The following is a 23,666-nucleotide window of genomic DNA, read 5'->3' on the forward strand; positions in this document are numbered from 1 at the left end:
AACAACTGGCTTTTCTAACGTCCAGCAATCCCACAGAACGCAGTCAAGTAAGATCTGAACATGTCAACAGTTATCTTCAGATGGACATTTTAGAATTAACACCTTGCAGTTTAGATTTACACACATGACATAATTAATGTGAGGCTGATCACCACTGCAGGGGAGTCAGGCTGAAGAAAACCCCCAGTGTGTCCAACGTCCAGCTATTCCACACAAAGCAGTAAAGGAGGATATGAATGTTGCAACAAATACCTTCAAATGGCTTTATTACAACAATTTGCATTTTAGATCTACACATACTGTCAAATATGACATCATTAATGTGAATATTTCTATGGAGCTAAAAGCTGTTTCAGTTCCATAATGTGAGCTGCAATCTTAACAAACGAGTTCTTTAGTGAAGACAGTGTTTTCACTCAGTACAAAGCACAGAATTACTCAAATGACCTTTCATGTGGCATCACTGTCCAGTCTGTGTTAAAAGGGGAAAGAGAACAATTCCTCTGAGGTTTGTCCTGTTCTTGGTCTTTGTTTCTGCTCTCTCACTGGGTTTGCAGGACACTGCAGTCTGAACCCCTGTGTGAACAGAGCCAGAGTCTCTGCACAGGACAAGCAGGCATAAAGACCAGGCTGAGATTCTTCCCACAGAAAAGCACAAAGAACCTCAGTTCTGCTTCAGAAGTGAAAGCAGATTCATCAGACAAGACAGCTGTGCGTCAGGAGTAACCAGGAGGAGCTGCTCCTGCTTCAGCAGACATGATCTCTGCAGTCAAAGAGCCTGCTGGCACTCAGCGGGGTCACATGATCAGGCTTCCTCTGTGACATCACGCGCTGACATCACTTCCTCATCGCTCATGGTGGTCACATCACAGTCCTGTAAGAACCACACATGGGACTGGATCATCAAATGCACAACAGCTCTGTTACTACTGATTAAATTAAAGAATGCTAACAGACATCGAAGCAGTCGCCTTTCAGTTTCACAATTTATCTGTTACTGCTCAAGGGTCTAAAAAGAGCAATATGATCAGAAATGTAGTAACAATCACAAGCCCATGTAGAGCAGTTATTTCCATGCAATTCTGACACACTCGTATCCCAGTTATTCTTCATGACACAGACTCTGATCATGAGTGAGGAATGAGTAAACACTGAGGACTGTGAGCCCACAGCCTGCAGGTCAGACAGCAGCAGTATCAGACATGGCCGAGAGGAACAGAGAGCTCCTGTAGAGCTGCAGGCTGAGCTCATGGTCACGGGTTCGAGCCCGGCTCATGTCAGCACTCAACAGTCTGAGCGCTGTCTGGGGAAGAGCTGTGATATTTCACAGAAAATAACCACTGATATAAACTTCTCATGAGGGATCAGCCCCACTGTGTCCTCAGTCACAACCCCCATGATCGATTAACCCTTCCAGGTAGAGAGGTTCACAGCCTGCAGGATTCTGGGAAGGCTTCATCTAGACCTGCTGTGCTGGCGGACTCATGGGCTCCAGCTGAAGACAACGGCTCCTGTTCCTCCAGCTCCTGTTCCTCCTGGAATCCAGAAACAAGGCACATCAGCTCCCTGTGAGACAGCATGAGCCCTGATTCTGGGATCAGTCACAGCAGCCGAGGAAATGGAAACCGACTGACACCCCCACATCACCCCCCCCCCACCTGGGCCTAAACCCCTGACCCCTCCTGCCTGCATCCTCATCCTCACCTGGACTGGACTGTGACTGTGGGGAGAGTGGACCGAGCTCAGGACTGGACTGTGACTGTGGGGAGAGTGGACCGAGCTCAGGACTGGACTGTGACTGTGGGGAGAGTAGACCGAACTCAGGACTGGACTGTGACTGTGGGGAGAGTGGACTGAGCTCAGGACTGGACTGTGACTGTGGTTAGAGTAGACCAAGCTCAGGACTGGAATGTGACTGTGGGGAGAGTGGACTGAGCTCAGGACTGGACTGTGACTGTGGGGAGTGTGGACCGAGCTCAGGACTGGACTGTGACTGTGGGGAGTGTGGACCGAGCTCAGGACTGGACTGTGACTGTGGGGAGAGTAGACCGAACTCAGGACTGGACTGTGACTGTGGGGAGAGTAGACCGAACTCAGGACTGGACTGTGACTGTGGGGAGAGTGGACTGAGCTCAGGACTGGACTGTGACTGTGGGGAGTGTGGACTGAGCTCAGGACTGGACTGTGACTGGGGTGAGAGTGGACTGAGCTCAGGACTGGACTGTGACTGTGGGGAGAGTAGACCGAACTCAGGACTGGACTGTGACTGTGGGGAGAGTGGACCGAGCTCAGGACTGGACTGTGGTCATGAGGAGAGTGGACTGAGCTCAGGACTGGACTGTGACTGTGGGGAGAGTAGACCGAACTCAGGACTGGACTGTGACTGTGGGGAGAGTGGACTGAGCTCAGGACTGGACTGTGACTGTGGTGAGAGTAGACCGAGCTCAGGACTGGACTGTGACTGTGGGGAGTGTTGACTGAGCTCAGGACTGGACTGTGACTGTGGGGAGAGTGGACTGAGCTCAGGACTGGACTGTGACAACAGGATCAGTCAGAAAACACATCAGCCACTACAGGAAGATGATAATCCTAACTGTTCCCTTAGTAAACCTTAGTTTCCCCTCTAACCAGTCTGTCTGAGGAACAGCTGAACTGAAGGAGTGGCCCACCTACCTGTTTGTGTGTATTGTGGGTATTTTGTTCTGATGGCTCTTGAGGTTTATTTTGTGATCTCAGGGAAAAAAGAGACATGATGTAACAAGACTTTTAATATGGTCTTAAAATATATTCAAATAGATGTATAATCTGGTAATTAAATCTGTATATTTGTCAGTAAATCTATATTTGTATGTTAAATTATTACAGATCTGAAGTCTCTGAGCTATGTTACTAATCTGGATACAATTACACAGACTGATTTTAAGGTTTCTTACAGAATATCTGCTGATAAGGAAACTGACCTAAATACAGCACAGTGATAAATAACACTTTCAGAATTAAAAGCACTGCCTTATGAACACTATAAAGTGAAGATAAATGCTTACTATACTATGAGAAACTCTACTCACCTGTTTTTCTTCTCCTCATCTGGAGGGGCAAAGCAGGAAATAAAATGTGAGATGTCAGATATCAACAATACAGGACCAGACCACAGCTGTGTGTCCTGAAGCACAACACAGCCCCACTCTCACCACACAGCTGGGCACAGCTGGCACAGCTGGCAGTGAACACTGGGCTCTACTGCACCACAGACATTCCAAAGTCAAATACACTGAGCAGATGATGATGATAATATTTATAAAACTCGATGCATTAACTGTGCTCTTCCCTTTGGAAAAGAGTGGACAAGCTCAATGTTACAAAAAATAGACATTCAGACTTTTCCTGCATAGTTAGACTTGTGTTGCTCACTTTTCTACTTTTCAGAACAAACTGGTGGTGACAGTGGACTACAGCCCACAGTGATCAGAGGACAGTAGCTGGTGCAGAATGTCTGAGGTACTTACAGTCTGCATACATCAGCAAGACAAGCCAGCAGACAACGAGGAGGATCTGACAGGGCAAGACCACCAAGCGCAGGTCTGTCAGAGTGCGGCGGCCTTTTTCTGAAACAGCATTGGAGCTTAAAATGAGCCCCTGTTATATCACACCATCCTCTTACCAGTGAGACTTAGAGACGGACTTCAACATCATTAGAATTCTGTTGAATACATACCAGCTCTAAACAGATCATGGGTAATCTGTGTGCAAAAGCTGATTAGTTCTTTATTAGTGTTCATCAGACTCATTAGAACACACATTTACAAACACATACCCTCTAGTTAAAGGTTAAAGGTTGCTTTCTCAACTTCTCAACCTAAGGTTAAATGTCTGAATGAGGATTCCTGCTGCCTGTAGACTCAAGGGATTATTTGGCGTTTGTGTCTGAGATGATTCTCCTGCATGTCTGAGTGTCTGCAGACGTGTCAGGAGGAGACAGTATGAGAAAGTAGCAGAGGAAACTCAGCCTGTGGCTCAGGGGCCGAGACTGAGGACTGATTGGAGGTGTTTGGGGGTGATTGATCACCAAACTGCTCTACATACATTCAGAGCTACAGGCTGGTAGAATCTGCTACATGTCTGTTCCACACTGATGTCTCCTTCACTGCAGGAGCAGTGTTCAAGCACAGGAGCCCAGAGGAGCCTGTCCTGTGGGTCTTTAGCTGGACGGGTCACTTACCTGCCTTGAGGATGAGCTCTGCAGTGAGAGCAATGGCACTGACCGCAGGCAGGACTGAGGACCCCAGCACGTACAGCCCCACCTGAGCTCGGGCTGCAACACAGACAGCAGAGATGAGAAAACTGATTCAGGTACTGACACAACACTACAGAGCTCAACACACTGTACTGTACCAGTGACCAGAGCACAGAGCTCAACACACTGTACTGTACCAGTGACCAGAGCACTGAGCTCAACACACTGTACTGTACCAGTGACCAAAACACAGAGCTCAACACACTGTACTGTACCAGTGACCAAAACACAGAGCTCAACACACTGAACTGTACCAGTGACCAGAGCACAGAGCTCAATATATTATACTTTACCATAGATTTTGCTGAGAGGTTCAACTGTTTCCAGACCAAACAGAATGATAAGAAATGCTGATTCACACATCCGTCCGAGTCGCCCTGTAATTAAATTATATCATCACTGAGGCACATACAGTAGTGGAGTGAGGTCGTTTTATAATACAAAATGATTTATACAGATTTTAGGTAAGCCTCACTGTAAACACTGTAAACTCCACCTGGCCAAATGTACTTCAGCCTTCACAGAGTCCAGGCTAATGACAGAGGTGACCACAGATGTCCAGTGTCCACCCAGAGCCCAGGGCCCAGTCCACACAGCTGAGCCACCCCAGAACCCCCAGAGCCCAGACACTCTTACCCACCTCCGTCACTCTCTGGAGCCAAGCTCAGCCAAAGCAAGCTGAATGTGATTAGAACTGTCAGCAAAGCCACAAGAGCAAGTCTGTGACACAAAGCTGAAAGAGGAAAAATGTATTAGGACTTTTTCATTCATGTTTCACACACACCACTACTACACAACAGAGACAAACAAAGCCCTTCTCATGAATGATCTCAGTCTAGTTCAAACGTTCTACATGGATGTTGGGATTCATGTTTCAGCCAGAGCTCATGATTCACTTACACACAGTTCAATACAAGAGTGTCACAGTTATAATGATCTTCATCAGATCATAAAAAACTACATCAATGAATCTGACCTTTATAAACATTAAAGGTCTATTGTGCTACAGTTATGTTTTAAATTAAATATCGGTCTAATTAAGAGGTTTTAGAAATGACTAAGATTACATTATGGATGTAAATGCCAGTCGGAGCACTTCAGTTAGTCTGAATAATGACCCTTAAATGATACAGAAAGAGCTCTGCCAGGAGCTACAGTCCTGGCTTCAATGGCAAATTACTGCACAGTGACAATTCACACTGAGCAGCTCTGCTCCTGCTTGTTCTCTGTCTCTAGCTGTGCCCATGCAGAATGGTGTCATGCCTTCCCCCCTCTCCCTCTCTGAGCAGCCCTGTGCCAGAGGACTGCAGCTCTGCAATGACTTGACTGGGAGGAACTCTATCTCCTCCCCAGCAGGTGAACAACAGCCACAACTCCACTTACATGCACGTGCTCCCCTGCGACCACAGCACTCCTTAAAGGGCACAAGCACAAGCAGAGCTACAAAACTTACAACGAGTCCAGTTATGTATTCTGCACAATGAAAAACAGAGAAAACAAGTTTCAATAAAGTGAATTTAGCGAGTTTGTGAAGTACAGAGGTGTACAGCTGCAGTATTCATCTCATTAACACAGGAGGGAAACTACCCCACCAACTCATTTATAAAGACCCCTGTAGTCACACACTCTGTAGTTACAGGTTTGCCAGAATCATGAGTACTGTCCTCCTGGACATGACCACTCACAGACATTTACAGTGTCCTCCAGACTTCTGCACACCCCCAGTGAAAACTGTAGTCAAGAGCAACAGCTCACAAGGACTGCAGCACTCAATAACATGCTGATCAACACACACATCAGCAGCATTCCTGAACACAACAGGTGATCCTCTGAGCCCATCAGCACACAGGCGTCAGGTCACCACAGGATCAGATCCATCACAGCCTGGATATCTAACCCCAACTACAGAGCCTCCATCTCCCAGCTGGACAGGGTCTGGAGTCTCAGCCCCTAATGACCAGGAGGATCACTGACTCCTCACAGGCTTCAGTGTATATCGGCCTCCCTTTGTAACTCTTCACAACACAATCACAAAGCTCACTTACTCCTCCACTCCTGAGCCCTTTCTAAATTAGAAACATAGAAGCTATCAACAGATGTGAAAGGTTTACTGGAGTACTTACTTATTGGATCTGTTTGTGTAGTAATAACAAAATAGAATCCGTCTATAAATCCAATACTGAACATCAAACCAAAACAGGAAGCTGTAGGGAAAGAGAAGAGAGGAGTCATGCAGAGTATCTGTGTCTCAGTCAGTCAGCTCTCAGCAGCACGTGGACAGACAGGAGCTGCTCTGTCTCCTCCACAGCCCTGGGGTGCTGAGGTCACTTCACCCCCAGCTCCAGACTCCAGAGAGGCTCAGGCCCAGTGCACTCCCCACGCCCCAGCGAGAGGGAGAGCTCACACCTCACTGCGTCCCAGCCAGGACCACAGCTGTGCAGCCCCTCCTCACCGGCCAGGACAGCAGCACACAGATCGCTGGCTCCTGACCAGGGCTCTTCTCACGTCTCGAAGCTGCTGAGCTCTGCCTGCCTGGACTGGGACCTGGCAGTGACTCTTACACATGTTTATGTTCAGATCTGGGCTGAAGGGTTAGCCTGCTGTGTGAGTGCTGATCTGTGCTGGAAAGCTTGGACAAGCCTCCATGTGTCATTTCTGACATTATCATTATGCTGGAAGACAAGACCATATTGACCAGCTAATGATGACTCAACATCATCATCAGTATAGTACCAGGCACCTATACAGATGCAGGCATCTGGAACGTACAAGGTGACAGTAGGTGTACCGCGGACTTCACCACAGTATTGAGTTTCAGATTTTTGATGAGTCTGATGTAGGATTGCACTACTTTGTAAAACTGTCAGGTTGCACAGTGAATTCTTAAAGTACCGCAGCTGTGTGTGATTCTCAGAAAAATTGGTACAGTCTTCAGTGTTTATTAATGTGATAATTAACACAATGCTTAACAACCCAAATTCAAGACAGCAGTGAGGTTGATCTGCATGAATTTAAATCTGAACTGCTTTGTTTGATAAGTTAAATAGATGAGTTTATTAGGAATGAAAACCAACCAAACCAAAAGGCTCTGATATCTCCACCACTCACTCGTCCTTCATTATAATTACTGTAGCAGTAATCACTCAGTGACCCTAAGAGCTGGTGACACTCAGAACAATGAAAGGTCCATCTCATGGCTGCTACAACACAGGCATCAACAAAACACTTCCTGTGTCTCCAGTATTACACAACTGAGCCCTGCTCCACCAGAGAAAGCCACATTCTTGCATCGCTGTGCCAGTTGTGGAGAAGTGTTTTTGCGGTGTTCAGGACACTGTGATGAGGGATGAGGGTGTCTCTGAGGAGTTCCAGTTGTCCTCTGAGCTGTGCAGTGATCACTGATGTACTGTATGCAGAGAGCTGTATTCATCTCCACTGGTCTCTGTTCACTGTGTTTCCAGTCATATCACATTGACTCCTGTTCTCATATCTTATTCCTCATACTTCCGGCAGTGAGACACAAGCAGCTACTTACTGATTCACTCTGGTGGTTTTTAAAGCGAGTTTCTCATTTTTCTCTGGTCTCCCTCCTGCAGATCCACAGACCCCCAGCCTGCTGTATCACTGTGTCAGTGTCCCTGTGTCCCTGGAGCTGGGGGCAGACTGGCTCCTCTCCTCAGGGCCCAGGGAAGAAACCTCCTTCAGGGCTTCACTGTGTCAGTGTCCCTGTGTCCCTGGAGCTGGGAGCAGACTGGCTCCTCTCCTCAGGGCCCAGGGAAGAAACCTCCTTCAGGGCTTCACTGCCTGTGCTGTCCAGACACTCAGCAGGAGGGAGAAACAGTGAAGGTGAAGACCAGTGCAGAAGGTCTTCAGGACAGAGACTGTCTTCTCCTGGGCCACTACCATGAAGACACCACTGCCTTTCAGGATCAATCCATAAGGTAGGTCAGGTGATCGTCAGGAATTCCACAACTGAGCGAGGAGGCTCTTGAGTACTGGGACAGACAAACCCCCAGTGATGGATCTGGGCAGCTCTTGGGGTGATTAACCTCACCTTTACTCCTACAGTGAACCTGGACTCAGACAGACAGCACAGGCCTGCCCACTGGAATGTAAGGCTGTATTTTCCACACTGTGCTGGAACACTGCAGTCCAGTGACTGAGCCAGGAGGGGTAGGAGAGCAGTATAACTTACCTGATCGCAGGAGGTGTTGACAACAGGCACTCCTTGCTATACAACCTGCAATCAGAGCAGAGATTAGGAATCTGCAGAGGCTAAAGCCAATATAGATTCTGGGTTCTAAATGTGTGCTTATACTCTACTAGTGATTTTGTCCTCGTAGCTTGTTAGACAATCACAGTCTCATACAACAACTACAGTGGGACATCAAGGTCATAACTGTTACTTTGGTTCTCAATCAAGAGATTATTATTGATGTCCATGAGATTAAGATGAATTATAAGTACAATGTAATGTGTTTTATTCTTCAGTAATTCCCTTCTAACCTTTGAACATATTAGAACACAAACATACTCTGTACTCAACCCAGTGGTTTCTTGTGACCATGTGTACTGGGGCACCTTCATGAAGTCAGTGTCAGAGTGTGTCTGCAGATCCCTCTGAGACAAGACCTGCATGAGGTCTGTGACCCATGAGCTACCCCAGCTCTGTATGTGATCACTGAGCTGCTCTGCCAGCCTCTGCTGCAGCTGCTTGCAGTTCTTGCTGTTTTCTGGGGTGGGAGACTTCAGGATCTACTGGATTTCAGTCTTGTTCAGTCCAAGAGTCTTCTGCTCTGATCTGCCTGTGTGCTCTGGGTCACTGTGATACTGTACAATGAAGTGCTCTCCAATAACTACTGAAATATTTTCTTCTACATAAATCCCAATACGTTAGGCACTGCATGTGTGTACTGGGTACCATCTGAATGGGAGAAATGTCCCCATGAACCTCCCTAGGGGCTCTGCTGTCTGCAAGCCTGTGACCCCACCTGGACAAGACACACTTCTGTCCACAGGTGGAGAAAAGAGCAGTGAACTCACCAGGGCATCCCTGACAGGGATTCTTAGAAAACGTCCTCCAAGCTGCAAAACAGGAATGTGATTCTTAAATTTAAAGTAAGACCATTTCACTAGGAACCACAGCATCTAGAACTGAATGCCTTGTAAATGCCTGGAATTCTTGGTGAGACAGGTTGACCTGCTTGGTCAGTGGGCAGCCTCCTGGTTTGTGAGTGTGCTAGTGCGTGAGTGCATGTGTTTGTGAGTGCTACAGGGTGTGACTGTGTTTGTGAGCGTGCTAGAGCATGAGTGTGTGATTGTGTTTGTGAGTGTGCTAGTGCGTGAGTGTGAGTACACTGCTCTTACCAGACTGAGTGCAGTGATCAGTGAATTCAGGCACAGGTGGAGACAGGCAGCTGACAGGGGAAGCAGACAGGCAGGGCTGTGCAGCAAATAATCAGCCGCAGTAAAAACAAACCAAGTTCAAGTCAAAAAGATACATTGCAGAGGCACCACAAGCACATCCAGACACGAAGCAGGGAAGCAAGCAGGAATCAAAACACAGATTATATCCAAGTACAGGGGTAATCCGAGAAGCAAAGTCAGAGAAACAAGCACTAAGACTGAGCGGAGAGGCACTGCTGAGTCTCGACTTAAATACAGTGATGATAACAGACACGCAAAGGATCTAACTACACGCAGGTGTACAGATCTAGTCACTATGGAGTCACTATGGTCTCTGATGATCAGGGCAATTGAGAAGGGGCTCTGTTAATTGCTGTGGTGTTTCGGGTGCGTGCAGCAGCAATTTCACGAGAGTGGGTATGACACTGAGGGCACACACTTGGCACAATAAGGATGAGCAGGCAGACTCCTTCAAGCCACTCAACTTCCAGCACATCATGGAACATCAGCACATCAGGTATTTTATTTTTTTAAAGAAATGTTTGTTAAAAGAAAAGTCGTGGCACCACAGTACCACCCACAAGGTCACATGAGGAGTGGTGAAACTACACATACAGTATCAACAGACATTGTACAGCGTGTTCTATTGTGTTGCAGTATATGAATATAATTATATCGTTAATAATTTCTTTAGATACGCGATTCCATATTATATTTGCAGAAAAGCTTAAAACTACCACTTTTTATACACGTTATTTCACTTGTTAAAGACTTTGATGCTTAAAATGTTTAGGGAGAAATGGAATACTGGAGTGTATTTTTTCTTTAAAGTACCGAGACCAGCCATATACTGTAATACTGTATGTTTATGTTCCAAAATTAATATCCTTTATGGCCTTCACATGCATTATGCTGCTATTCTTTTTATGCTCAGCTACTAAGATTTCCCTTCAGTGGTAAAATTCCATATAAATATTCAATACTAAAACGGGCACAGTAAAGACATTTAAATCTTTCTACGACTGACCAACGCACCACGAGTGCCCCTGTCGGTCAACCAATCACGTACCGCGGTATTGCACGTCATCGCGCGTCACAATGCACGATAACGAGCCAATTACCCCCGGTACGTGTCTGTGCCGCGCACTTCGAATGGCTGCATCTGTATATCACAATGATCTTTGGTGATTTACATTCTTAAAAGCTGACCCTGTGAAAGGTCACCAGGAAGAATCTCTAAAAGAGGAGAAACAGGGTGTTTGTTCATCACAGGCCTATGGAAGACATTGATTTTGTTGTTACTAGACATGTAAAAACACATTAAGCAAAGTCTAAAAAAATGTTTGGTGTGAAATCACAAAGGAGTTGAAAAAAGCATCCTTACCTTTGATAGAGATCCCAGTGAGAAATGCCAACAAAGAGCACCCACACAAACTCCAGACAAGTGTTTTGTATTGTTTATTTGGTGCTCTAGTTTTAAAAAACACGGTGAGAGCAACTGGATAATAAGGCAAAAGGAACAGAAAGAAACATTTAGAATCTAGGTGTCATAATTAAACAAAGCGTTTAGAAACTGGTATTACATCATTAGCTTAATAATGACCAGATTGCTATCGTTACACTAAAGTGTATGCTTTGTAAAGACTCTGAAGTTTTGAAAACAAATACTGTAAGAACTAAAATCTGAGAAAAAATTAAAATCATAATTCATTTCACTAACCCTAAATATAATGTAAATTATATTTACATTAAATATGTAAATATGTAAATATGCATGTAAATAAACCTCTTCCAGTTCTTCACTGAACTGCGCTGTGATTCTGTGCTTCTCTATGATACCAAACTGTTGTTCACTAACATACTGATTTCCAAGTGTCAGAAGCTGTGCGAATTTAAGTATAAGACCCCTTGGTTATGGGGAGCCCCCTGACCACAGCACTGGGAGACGACTCAACCAAGGGGCAGCTGCACAGGTGGAGATGGGGTGGGGAGAGATTCAGGAAACGTGTTTGTGCAAGTTATGTACTGTATATATACTGCAGCTAACATGGGTAATGATTGTGATTTAGCACTGCTGGGTGAAACTGTCTTGTCGTTATTCCTCATGAGAACTATACTGTAAGTCAGTTAAGAACTTCCAAAAAGACACATTCAGTCACTCAAATCCCTCTAAACGTCCCTCTTACTTACCGGAACAAGTTTCTGCTAAAACAACACCCAACACAAACGGAACACAGAAGTGCTTCAGAAGCTTGCGAAGGGTGTCTGAAAAAGAGAAGTTTTTACTAGCAGCGATTCTCAGCAATACTGAAGCATGACTTTCTGAAGGGGCCTGCACTGCACCTGCTGGACTCCTTCATCCCCCCAGACTGGGAACAGACTTTCCCTCCTGGAGCACAGAGCCAAGAGGAACCAGCTGTCGGTGCAGTCAGGGACAGCAGGTTCAGCACTGGTCACTGACTGATCTATCTGACCTCTCTGATGAGTGGAATAGAAGGACCATTATCAATCCAGTATTGCACAGCACTTATATTTCACTGGTGCTGTTAAAGAAGAGGGAATGTGTGTCTTCAATCACACACTCGGCACCAGGATTCCTGACATGGGATTTCAATGGCTGTGCTGTCAACACTAATTACTTCAACTTTCCAGCAGCAGAAGGGGTTGTTCAGCTGGGCACAGGAGACTGGGGGTTGAAGTACAAGACAGTGTATCCAGAGAGAAGGGGGACTTTCTGGACTTGGGGGATAGAGACTCAGCTCTGTGTCCTGAGAGTGCCATTACTCAGGAAGAACAGCTCTCCTCAAGGTGTTGGGCATCTATAGATTTCTTCATCTCTGAACACTGCGCTCAAGATCTCACACAGCACAGGGTGCCGACACTACCCATCAAACACAGGGACCAGAGTTAATGACATCTGAAGACTGTGGACTGGAGATCAGGAGCTCTTTCAAGTGGGCTGAAGAGTTTACCTCCCAATGGCTCTCGATCCACCAGTAACACATGTGAGAACTCAGTCTCATGTCCCAGATCACCTGCTCTGCTCTCACCTGGATACCTGTGTGAATAGGGGGCCATCATTGACACCAGCAGGATCCTCAGTACACTGACAGTGGCGCAGGTGACAGACTCCTGGAGAAAACCTTCAAAACACACAGAGCTCTCAGAACAGGGAAGAGCCCAAGATCACAGCGTGGATAAGGACCTGACAGACTCACCCACCTTCAGTCTGGCCCCACAGGATAAAGGCTACAGACAAGAGGAGCCCAGGAGTGACACAGTTCACCAGACAGCAGCGCCACCCCCTCCTGGTCTCACCTGGGACAGGAGACAGGAAGGGTTTTAGACAGTTAGTGGGAAAAACTTACAAGTATAACGTGAAAATGTATAATATCCTGTGGAATTAATTAATATAATATATTAAGGGGTTCATGTCATCAGCCCACTGGATAAAGGGACATTCCACAGGATAATCAATTCGGATGCAGAAGATGTGCCTGCAGCTCGGTGTTCACCACACTGGTATGAATAAAGCTGTTTCAATCTGCAAAGTGCATGCTGGGACATGACGTCAGCTGCCTACTGGGAATAAGAGCAGGTTCCCTCTGTCTGCGGGTTTCTTCTGAGCCAGTTGTGCTGCTTCTGCTCATAGTCCTTATTACTGCAGACAATTTTACACTTTAAATGTCATTAAGATTGACAAATAAACACAGACAATTAAATTAAGCATTGTGCTGATTAACAGGTCTACAGAAGCACAAACTGCAGTGGCAGAAAGACTTGAAATTAATTATTTAGTGCACCTGCCTGGCTTCTTCAGACTTCCAGGGAAAACTTCAGTACCACAGACACAAGCACACCTGCCTGACAATCTGAGTTTAAAATTCCTTTATGAGTGGGTCTTGAAACTCTCTGGTTTGATTTTAATAAGTTATGCAGAGGGAGTTCTTGTTGCTTTTTGTGCTTCTGGGTTGATTTGGTTCCAGCCTCTATCAGACAGGTGCCTCTTTGGGAGCAGAGATATGTCTCAGTGCCAGAGGTGCAGTTACAATAAGAGAACACCAGAGGGCGATGCAGCACTGAAGACAACCCAGTACAGTTAAACCTCAACTGTGGCTGAGCAGGAGGCTGACTGAGGGTCTCAGGGCAACACAATAGCAATCAGAGTCAAAAGTTTCTTTCAGCTCTGGTGAGGATTTTAAGCACAGGCAACATATGATGTTGCAGATTTAGAATTACAGCATGAAATTAGGTAAAAGCTGAACTCACGTTTCTTAAGCAAGAACTGGCATGTTGGCACGCTGGTCAGGATCACGACTCCCAGTGCAGAAAGAGCCAGAAGCAGGATCCAGATGTGAGCTGTGGAAAACCCTGGGAAGAGCAGAGGAGAGCAGTCAGCAGGAGTGAGGCCGCGCTGGGCCAGTTCACCCAGTTACCACAGGAGTTAAAAAGACAGGAGAGTCTACAGCACAGGCCTGCAAGGGCAATGCTGTGTCTCCATGGCTGTGGAAGAGCTGTCAGAGTGTGGAGTCAGGAGTGGGGCTGACATGAGTGCTGAGAGAAACATCACGACACTCGGCTTCAGCTTAGTGCCACACACACAGGGCTGAGTCTCCAGCACAACCACTTCAATAATATCACAGTCATGTTATCCTACAGACTTTATTAACCCATGTGACGAATATAACACAAATTAACTGCTTTTGGAACTTAAACAGTTTGCCTCTCCAGGAATAAGCAGCTTTATGAAGCTGCCTCTCTTTATATTTTAGCTGGTATATCAGCTAGTAACTGTAATCAGTTCACCAGTCTGAATCAGCCTTTCATGCTGCTGATGAGCAGGGGGAACAGACACCAGGGCAGTACTAGCAGGGCAGTTCACTCAGGGTGTTGTTCTCACTTTCAAGTGACTTCTCACTTACTCAGCTGTTCCAGCTCTGCTGTCGTGTTTGCGGAACCCAAGTCCGTGTGGACTCTGCACATGTACTCCCCCTTGTCTTCAGTCCTGACGTCCTTCAGCCGCAGAGAGAAGTTTCCTCTGGGAATCTCCTGAGGGAAGAGCTCCGCTCGGCCCCGGTAGCTCTGGTGCTGGGACTCCGGCCGGCTCTCCCCCTCGGAAAACAGGAGCACCAGGGTGTCTGGATCTGTCCTCACCCACTCCACCTCCAGCTCCTGCAGGGGGACATTTGTGTCCACAGAGCAGCTCAGCACCACCTCCCCTCCAGGGTAGGACACAACAGCACGATCAGCTCCAGTCACAACTAGACGCTCTGAAACACAAAACCAATAAACTCGATCACAAGAGGTTAAGAGAGGCGCAGCAGTGCAACAGTCAGCATTGCTGGGGACCTGGGCTCAACTCCAGACCTGGGGAGCTGTCTGGGTGGAGTTTGCATGTTCTCCCCATGATCAGGAGGATTTCCTCTGGGTGCTCTGGTTTCCTCTCACAATTCAAAGACATCCTGGTAGGGTTATTGGCTTCTGGGAAAATTGGTCCTGGTGTGAGTGTGTGTGTTTCTGCCCGTTTATGCCCTGTAATGGACTGGTGTCCTGTCCAGGGTGTACCCCGTCTTGCACCAGTTACTTGCTGGGATAGGCTCCAGGTCCCTGTTAGAAACTGGAAGAGTGGACAAACAGAGGAGGTTTCTGTGTCTGGTGTGACTATGCACACATGTGCAGAGAGGTGATCCTGCACTCAGTTTTACTACAGTGCAAACACTGCCGTCAACAGGAAACACTCTCCACCAGACAGGGGCGCAGAAGAGGCAGCACACAGTCCAGCCGAGCAGTTGATGCAGGTAGACATGAGCACAAATTCATGTGTGTAAGTGGTTTTCCAGCACAATGGCAGGTTAAAGAGCAACACAGAGCTTTCCCATCTTACACAGTATCTAGCTGTATTGTGTTGCTGTGAGCACGCAGCTCTGGTCTACATTCAATTATTGTTTGTCAGGTGAATTCTTTCCAGATCTTCTTGCAATTTTCTTTGCAGCTTCTAGTGTAAAACATGTAAAACCTTTAATGAGTTAATGAGTGTTTTCTCCAAGAGATAAACTGGTGAAACTTTGAAGATCAGGTACATGTGTGGTTTCCTTTAAAACCTCAAACAGTATTCTGGCTTAGCACTTGCAACGTATTTCCTCCTGCTGAGGTACAGTACCACCTGGGCGCTCTAGTTTACTAACTGTAACAGAATCTATACGGATCCCTGTTATCACTGAGGAAGCTTGGTGGTCCCAATACTGATCCTTGTGGTACGCCACTCCTTCAGAGGACTGTTATAACAATAAGTTCCCTGTCACTGTAAATAGACACACTGGGTGATCATTAGTCAATTAGTTTGATTATTGGTTAATCCCACATTCTATATACAGAGCTTCTACAAGGGGTGGTGAGAGTGAAGTTTGGAGGGCAGTCAGCTACAGAGCTGTGGCAATAAAGCCCACCGCCCTTCCTCTGTGGTCAGTTTATCACAGAGCGCAGTTTCACTTCTGTATCTCTGTGTTCTTTATAATAACTCGACTTCCTGTTTTCCAGAGAGGATGATGTCTCTGTGTTCCCAGCTCACCCTGTTCCTTCAGCTCCACTGTGGTCTCACCGGAGCCCTGCGCCGTGTGGACGGCACACCTGTACACCCCTGAGTCTTCAGCCGTGACGTTGGCCAGCATCAGAGAGAAGTTTCCTCTGGGAATCTCCTGAGGGAAGAGCTCCGCTCGTCCCCGGTAGCTCTGGTGCTGGGACTCCGGCCTGCTCTCTCCCTCGGAGAACAGGAGCACCAGGGTGTCTGGATCTGTCCTCAGCCACTCCACCTCTAGCTCCTGCAGGGGGACAGCGCTGTCCACAGAGCAGGGCAGCAGCACCTCGCCCCCAGGCCTGGCCACTAGTGGCTCCTTGGGGCCCTGCACAGAGAAACCTGGGGCCACAGATTAGACAAAAAGAACAATTCACATCCTTAAACTTCCTGCCCCCCATATACTGAGGGGGACAAACCAACAGCGAGTGTGTCGTTCATCAGTGGATAAAACACTCGACCTGTCCAGTCCCCTGTCCTGTACCCCATCCAAACCTCTGTCAGCCCCCTGTCCAATCCTCTGGTGAAAAACCTCTGTCCAGTCCCCTGTCCAGGCCTCCATCCAAACCTGTCCAAGCCTCTGTCCAGTCCTCCTTCCAAACCAGCAACACTGCTTGTAACTGTGGAAAGCGAAGACTCAGCTCTTCACTGCCATCTGCTATCCTGACTCTAGGCTGTACAGTCTGGACAGTAAACTGACTCCTGACTGCTGGGTCACTAGAGACCCCAGGGCTGTGTGTGAGAGGAGGGGTGCCCACACTGCTGTCCTGACTCTGGGCTGTACAGTCTGGACAGTAAACTGACTCCTGACTGCTGGGTCACTAGAGACCCCAGGGCTGTGTGTGAGAGGAGGGGTGCTCACACTGCTGTCCTGACTCTGGGCTGTACAGTCTGGACAGTAAACTGACTCCTGACTGCTGGGTCACTAGAGACCCCAGGGCTGTGTGAGAGAGGAGGGGTGCTCACACTGCTGTCCTGACTCTGGGCTGTACAGTCTGCACAGTAAACTGACTCCTGACTGCTGGGTCACTAGAGACCCCAGGGCTGTGTGTGAGAGGAGGGGTGCCCACACTGCTGATCCCCCTAATTCAACCACAGAGCCAGTTTCTCTCTGCTCCCCTGGGCTGTGTGCAGGGGGAGGAAGTGTGTATAAAGATGTGTATAGAGAGCTCGGGGATGAAAGATGTTTTAATGCTGCAAGTACTGTTCTGAAAGAAACAGGGTCTGTACCTTCAGTGCCCAGTCCTCTCCACACAGCGGCCAGGAGTCCCAGCACCATCAGTGTCCTCATCTCTCCTGAGGGTCCCGGGTTCGACAGCACTGCCGCAGAGTCAAGAGGTTTCTGCAGAGCTGGATTTACAACATACCAGCTCATGTTAGTATAGGGTGATAATTACTGTGATATGATTTAGAAAGTACAGCAGCCTCTGGGTAGCTGGGAGTGTTTACATGTCCTGATTCCAGTCAGTCTGATTGAACTCTGTTATCAACCTAAGTTAAAGCCTTTTCTGTGAGAGCTTCTCTGGTATTGCCAAGTTTTCCTTATTGAGTTGACTTTGCCCGTTTTGAGTTGGGCCTGACCAACATGCATGAACACGATGTGTCACTCCACACTATGTGTGCAGATGAGGTGACATTCCATTTCATCAATCTATGAGTGGAGAACAAAAAACTCTTAACAGCATTCTTGGCTGGAATGCACAGAGCTACTGGAAAAGAAGCATCGCAAAAGCAGCAAGAACAGAAAGCGTTCTGACCCTGATCCGTAGCCAGCGTGTGGCCTCACGAGAGAGTGTCTCATTACCTTTTTATAACAGTGCACCTCTTGTGCTCGTGCACCTCAAGTGCACACCTGCTCTACGTCACAGAAGTGTGGTCCTGGGGAAGGGCTTAGGGCTTAGTCAGAGATCTGGGGCACAGCCTGTACCCCCCCTGTGACCTGGAGCTTCACAGGCGCAGAGGAGTTTGAGCTGTTGGCCAGAAGGAGGCTCCTCTGAGGAGATTCAGCAAGATGGCGGCCAGCTGAGACCTGTTTTTGTAGGTCCGAAAAATCTGGGGGTCTTATTTCCCAAAATCTTGATGTAGAAAATTTCTGTTTAGAACCGTATGCCTTGGTATACCAGCTCTTGTTTGTTATTTCTCTGAGTGTTTTACTTCAACTATTTCCCAAAATAAATAAGCCCAACTTGGCAAATTTGCTGATTTAGCATTACTTGAAAAAGCCTCCTGTAGATAACTCACTGCTTCCGCACGGATACCATCACCCATCCAACCTCTGGTATAAACAAGAGAAAAGAGAAGCATCCTTCTAAAACACAGCGGCCATCAGGAGGACAGAAACACTTTGTAGCACTTTGTAGCAGGTACGAACTGTGGAGCTGTGAGTCAGGGGTTATACTCCCTTGACCGTCAACTGAGCTCAAGTCAACCATAGCTGATATCACCTCTGATTCTCATACTCCATAAGTCCCATGAAGTCCCCTGACTTACACCTCTCATACTCCCTTGGCAGCAAACTGAGCTCAAGCCAACCACAGCTGATATCAACTCCGATCCTGAAGCTCCTGGAGTCAGAGTCAGAGTCTGAGCCTGATCCTGAGCTCACACCTCCTCGACTGCAAACTGAGCTCAAGTCAACCACAGCTGGAGCAGCTACCCAATATCAGCTCCGACCCTGATACTCCTGCAAATCCTCAGATCAAGACCATGAAAGAGGAGCCGTCCCTGCTTGAGCTGCAGAATAACACTGTGGTTCTCCTCTCCAGGAAAATTCTCGGGAGAGCAGATCATCTGGAGGACAGGGTTAGAAAGAACTGCATCGGCATCGACACATTTGAAACATCCACACTTAATGAGGTAAAGGACTTCCAATCTGATGTGAAAGCAATGGATACATTGACCAAGAACAAACACTAAATTAACTGGAGCAGAAGATAAATAAGGTGGAAAGTTACCGTCAGAGCTGGGTCCTGAGGCTGCAGAGGAGGATGAGGAGAAGATGAAACAACACAGTGACTGATATCTGAGGAGCTGTCGTTCCTGAACACAAGAACAGATTTAAGGCTGATGTGAATCTTGTCCTCAGGTTGGGACCAAGGGAACAGCGATCATTCAGTCACCAGCACATCTACTTGTGATCCGCTTTGGAAAGGAGGCAAGACCTGTGAGTTTCTGGAGCCGGAGCGCCTGCGGTCCAGAGGAGCTGAGCTCAGGGGAGGTGGCGGTGAGGAAACTGCGGAGTCGAGGTTCACCGATGGTGAAGTGAAACTGAAGTGAAACGGGAATAAAGGAGGGACTGTTCTTGTGGTGTTTACAATCCACAACATAAGATTTCTGTAAAAGATATAAGTGCCTGTTAGCTCTTTTACATCTTATTTCTTATTTTTTTATGGTTGTTTTGTTGTGCAAGGGATTTAGTCCAGATTCTTATTTTTTAGAACATTTTCTTTTGACTTGAACTTCTGGAAGATCAATGGGGCAGTGATGTCTGAGAGTAATCCTCCTGCTGGGGCTGCAAGAGGTACTTTGAACGTTTCAGGATATTGAAATCATTCTTGGAGGAGATTTTAATACAGTTTTTGATGCCATGATAGACAGATTCCCTGTCCCTATTAGATCAGCCCTCAGGCTCAGGGCTGTATAGGTTATGTCTAGGAATCATTGACTTACTGCAAGGAGATCTGAACATCCAGGACTAAAGGAGTTCATATGGTGTAATATAGACAGATCTAACAGTCTAGAACTGTTTTTGGTAAAAAGGGAACTGCAACAGTATTTTCAAATTTCAGGGTTAGAAAGAATCAGTACTGATGAGGGCATTTCAAACCACAGTGAAAATAAAATGTACACAGTAACTTGTAAAACCTCCAATTCACATCTCAAAACAGATTAAATATCCTGGTGGGCGCAGCGCCATGTTCAGTGATTCAAAACGAGGCAAGAAAACGTCCTGTGAGGTGAAACCCTGTTACACTGTAAACCAGCAGGCTTGTGAAAACAGCTCTTTAATCCAGCAGAAATAGTGCTCTCGCTCTCAACAACACATAGTATGTACTTGTTCACTCTGCCTGCAGATCATGTTGGAACATCTCTGTGGGGCAACGTCTCCTGCACAACCTGCACTTATTCACTCGTAACTGTGATTAATAATAATACCTCCTTACACTTGTATAGGGCTTTTCTGGACACTCCACTCACAGCGCTTCACAGGTCATGGGGATCCCCTCCACCCCCACCAGTGTGCAGCCCCCCCTGGATGATGCTCCAGTCCTCTCACACACACCAGCTCTCAGTGGGGAGGAGAGCAGAGTGATGAAGCCAGTTCAGAGATGGAGGTTATTAGGAGGCCATGATTGGTAAAGGCCAGGGGGAAATTTGGCCAGGACACCGGGGTTACACCCCTACTCTTCTGACTCGAAAGTCACCCTGGGATTATTAATGACCACAGAGTCAGGACCTCAATTTTACACCTCATCTGAAGGACGGCACCTGTTTACAGTATAGTGTCCCTGTCACTATACTGAGGCATCAGGACCCACACAGACCGCAGGGTGAGCGCCCCCTACTGGCCCCACTAACACCTCTTCCAGCAGCAGCCTTAGCTTTCCCAGGAGTCTCCCTTCCAGGTACTGACCAGGCTCACACCTGCTGAGCTGCAGGGAGATATGGCTGCTGGCAAACACATTACATCAGACATTACAGAGACTAGTGAGCAGGAAGGGCTGCTTCACAGCGCAATTCATGGGAACTCTCGCTCTTGAACAAGGTCTCTATTGAACCATCAGTACTGACTGATCATAAAGCCATTTAATAATAATAATGACCCTAGAATCTCTAGTTATAGCTTACAAATTGAGAATATTATAAGGACTGGAATTAAACTCAAAGTTTTATAGTCAGAATTGGGAATTTATGAGGTGGAAGATAAGATCAGCAGCTGTCAGAAGTCAGGAAGCTGCAAACTCCCACAGAGTAAAGGAAGAGGAACTTCATGAAGAGGACGGTTTTCTTTTACTGATTGATTTTTATACAGTAGGGCCTTTGATACAATTGAACATTCCTTTTTCAGACTGTTGACTTCTTTGGTTTGGGTAAATATTTTCAAAGGGTATTTAGAACTGAGTACAACTGAGGCGATACTGTAGCTCTATTACACTGGTTTGGGATTTGGAATTGGAAATTCAGCCCATTTCTGTTCCCACTGGTCACACAGGTTATGGCTGCTCATATTACAAACTGATGGTTCTGGGTCTTCAGATACAGGACAGAGAGATCAAGTGTTCACAACAATCTCTATAGGAAACCACACACACAAGTGGATCAAGCCAATCCGTGCTGAGAACTCCTGTGCTCTCTACCTGGTCTTCCTTTCAATATAAAAAAATGTGAATTGCAGATATTTTGTTGTTACAATAAAAAAAATAATAATAGTCTGCTCCTGTGCGTGTGACCGCGACTCTGTACCGTGAACGCGCAGCCAGGCTCAGAGAGGGCGGGGTTATTACATCAACAAGACAGCATTAATTAGATACTGTTTATGAATTATTGGGAACTCTAAAAATGCTCTGGTTTACAAAGTTATGATCCATAATAGCAGTATTATTAATGATAGAAATGATATTAAAGCATGCTCTGTAAAAGTGTTCTCTCATTTAGTTCTGTTTCTATTTTATGACGCACGATGTAACCGACAGCTGCTTGTACTAATACTGACAATAATCTATTAACAATAATCCCGAGTTTTCTCCCTGATCCCTCAGTGATGGTGTGGAAAGCGGTGAACAGTGATATTAATGTTCCTGCGCTTTACAATCAGATGACGCGCCGCTCAGAGCACTCGAGTGGAAATCCCACATTTTTTAAATAAAATTACTACTCTGACGGTGTTGATTAAATCATCACCGGGGAAAATATAAAGTATAAAACAAGATGCCGGGAGATTCCGAAGTGTTGGGTTGAAACGTGTCACATTCCCGAGAGTCCTGGGGATTTTCCAGCTGCTCTGATACGGGCGCTGGAGGGACTTCAGCAGCTCCGACATTCGCTGACATTGTGCCAAAAGAAGAGCGTTTTCCCTCGAAAGCTCAAACTCCTGCTGTTTCCAGGTCTTTTTTGAAACCCTTCAGCTGCCTGACGCTGAGGTCCTTCATAACAGCGTCGAGCTCAAGTGTGTGAAACCTCACAGCCCCTGAGTGGAGCCCTGACCTGATTCCTGTGGTGTATATTCACCGTCCTTTCGGCCACATGTCTCGGTGAGTCACCGCTCTTCAACTTGTAAATACAGCGCGCACTCGACTCAGTTCATTAAATATTCTGTATAACAGGTATTAAACTAACAGCGGCAGACTACAGTGACATTTATACACACTATATGAGCAGTAAATGTATATAAACTAACCGAGGACGAGTCTTACTCACCCCTCCGGCTCCAGGCGCTGAACTGGGCTGCGCCCCGTGAACGCGCACAGGTCTGCTTTCAGTTTCGCTCTGCGCTGTTCTGAGCTGCTCCGTTGCGGCCCAGCAGGCAGAGAGAGTCCCGGTCCGAGTCCAGCAGAGTCAGCGAGCGGGATAGCGAACACACTGGAGACCCAGCACAGCGCGAATCCGGCTTTCAGCTGGGTTATAAAATAATAATAATAATAAACTCCTTATACTAATATACAGTAGCACATTTCTGGACACTCCACTCAGAGCTCTTTACAGATAATGGGGATCCACTCCCCCCCACCAGTGTGCAGCCCCACCTGGATGATGCTCCAGTCCCCTCACACACACCAGCTCTCAGTGGGGAGGAGAGCAGAGTGATGAAGCCAGTTCAGAGATGGGGGTTATTAGGAGGCCATGACTGGTAAAGGCCAGGGGGAAACTTTTATAAAGAGCCCTTTGCCTTCTGTCCTGAGGCAGCCAGGCAGTCCTGCTGGCCCTGGTCCTGTGACCCTCCTGCTGAGGAGCAGACAGAGGAGATGCTGGAGGCCCTGTAGTGTGCAGGACCAGGAGACACAGGAGAGGAGCAGGAGCGCCCCCCTGAGGCTGCTGTAGTGAATCAGGGGCTCTTCCAGGAGATGAGAGAGCTGTCAGGCAGTGCAGGTGACGCTGGGAGGTGAGGAAGGGTCTTGTTTCCCAAAGCCTACAGAGACTGAGCCAGTGACAGAAGATCAGATCAGCTGGAAGCCCTGGTCTGTACAAAGATCAGTCAGTAGAGCAGAACTAACAGGACTGTCTGGGTAACTAGACTGGTAGAAATGACAACAGAAGGGATGAGAACAAACACAGAGGAGACAACAAAAACAACAGCAGAGCCAGTGGCAACGAGGGGAAAGAGCAGTAGACAGAGATCACAATGGCAGCCATGTTTCAGACACACAGAAACAAGAAAGACAAACCAGACAACAAGGG

At 47.1% G+C, this 23,666-nt stretch overlaps 1 protein-coding gene across 6 annotated transcripts; it reads right to left on the reverse strand.

The window, feature by feature from the left end:
- Positions 1-249: 249 nt before the first annotated feature.
- On the reverse strand, positions 250-22,728 carry LOC148819691 (uncharacterized). 6 transcript variants are annotated; one of them, XM_088934539.1, is made up of 22 exons: positions 22,689-22,718; positions 19,226-19,310; positions 17,502-17,621; positions 16,269-16,613; positions 14,623-14,970; positions 13,970-14,071; positions 12,923-13,018; positions 12,751-12,843; positions 11,891-11,965; positions 11,085-11,198; positions 9,338-9,379; positions 8,490-8,534; positions 6,418-6,498; positions 5,678-5,767; positions 4,935-5,027; positions 4,588-4,671; positions 4,220-4,312; positions 3,507-3,605; positions 3,069-3,087; positions 2,674-2,731; positions 1,466-1,535; positions 250-874 (listed from the first exon to the last, which is right to left on the reverse strand). In XM_088934539.1, exons 3-22 carry the CDS (start codon positions 17,560-17,562, stop codon positions 867-869), a joined length of 2,016 nt encoding a protein of 671 aa, XP_088790665.1. In that variant the 5' UTR covers positions 17,563-17,621; positions 19,226-19,310; positions 22,689-22,718; the 3' UTR covers positions 250-866. The 6 variants fall into 6 exon arrangements, with proteins under 6 accessions (XP_088790665.1, XP_088790663.1, XP_088790668.1 ...); XM_088934537.1 differs by lacking the exon at positions 250-874 and adding an exon at positions 19,433-19,538 and having other exon boundaries at positions 881-1,535; positions 22,689-22,709; XM_088934542.1 differs by lacking the exon at positions 250-874 and having other exon boundaries at positions 881-1,535; positions 22,689-22,704.
- Between the last annotated feature and the right edge of the window lie 938 nt (positions 22,729-23,666).

The sequence above is a fragment of the Atractosteus spatula genome, chromosome 16 (assembly GCF_055471065.1).
Source record: "Atractosteus spatula isolate fAtrSpa1 chromosome 16, fAtrSpa1.hap1, whole genome shotgun sequence".
Classification (NCBI taxonomy): Eukaryota; Metazoa; Chordata; class Actinopteri; order Semionotiformes; family Lepisosteidae; genus Atractosteus; species Atractosteus spatula.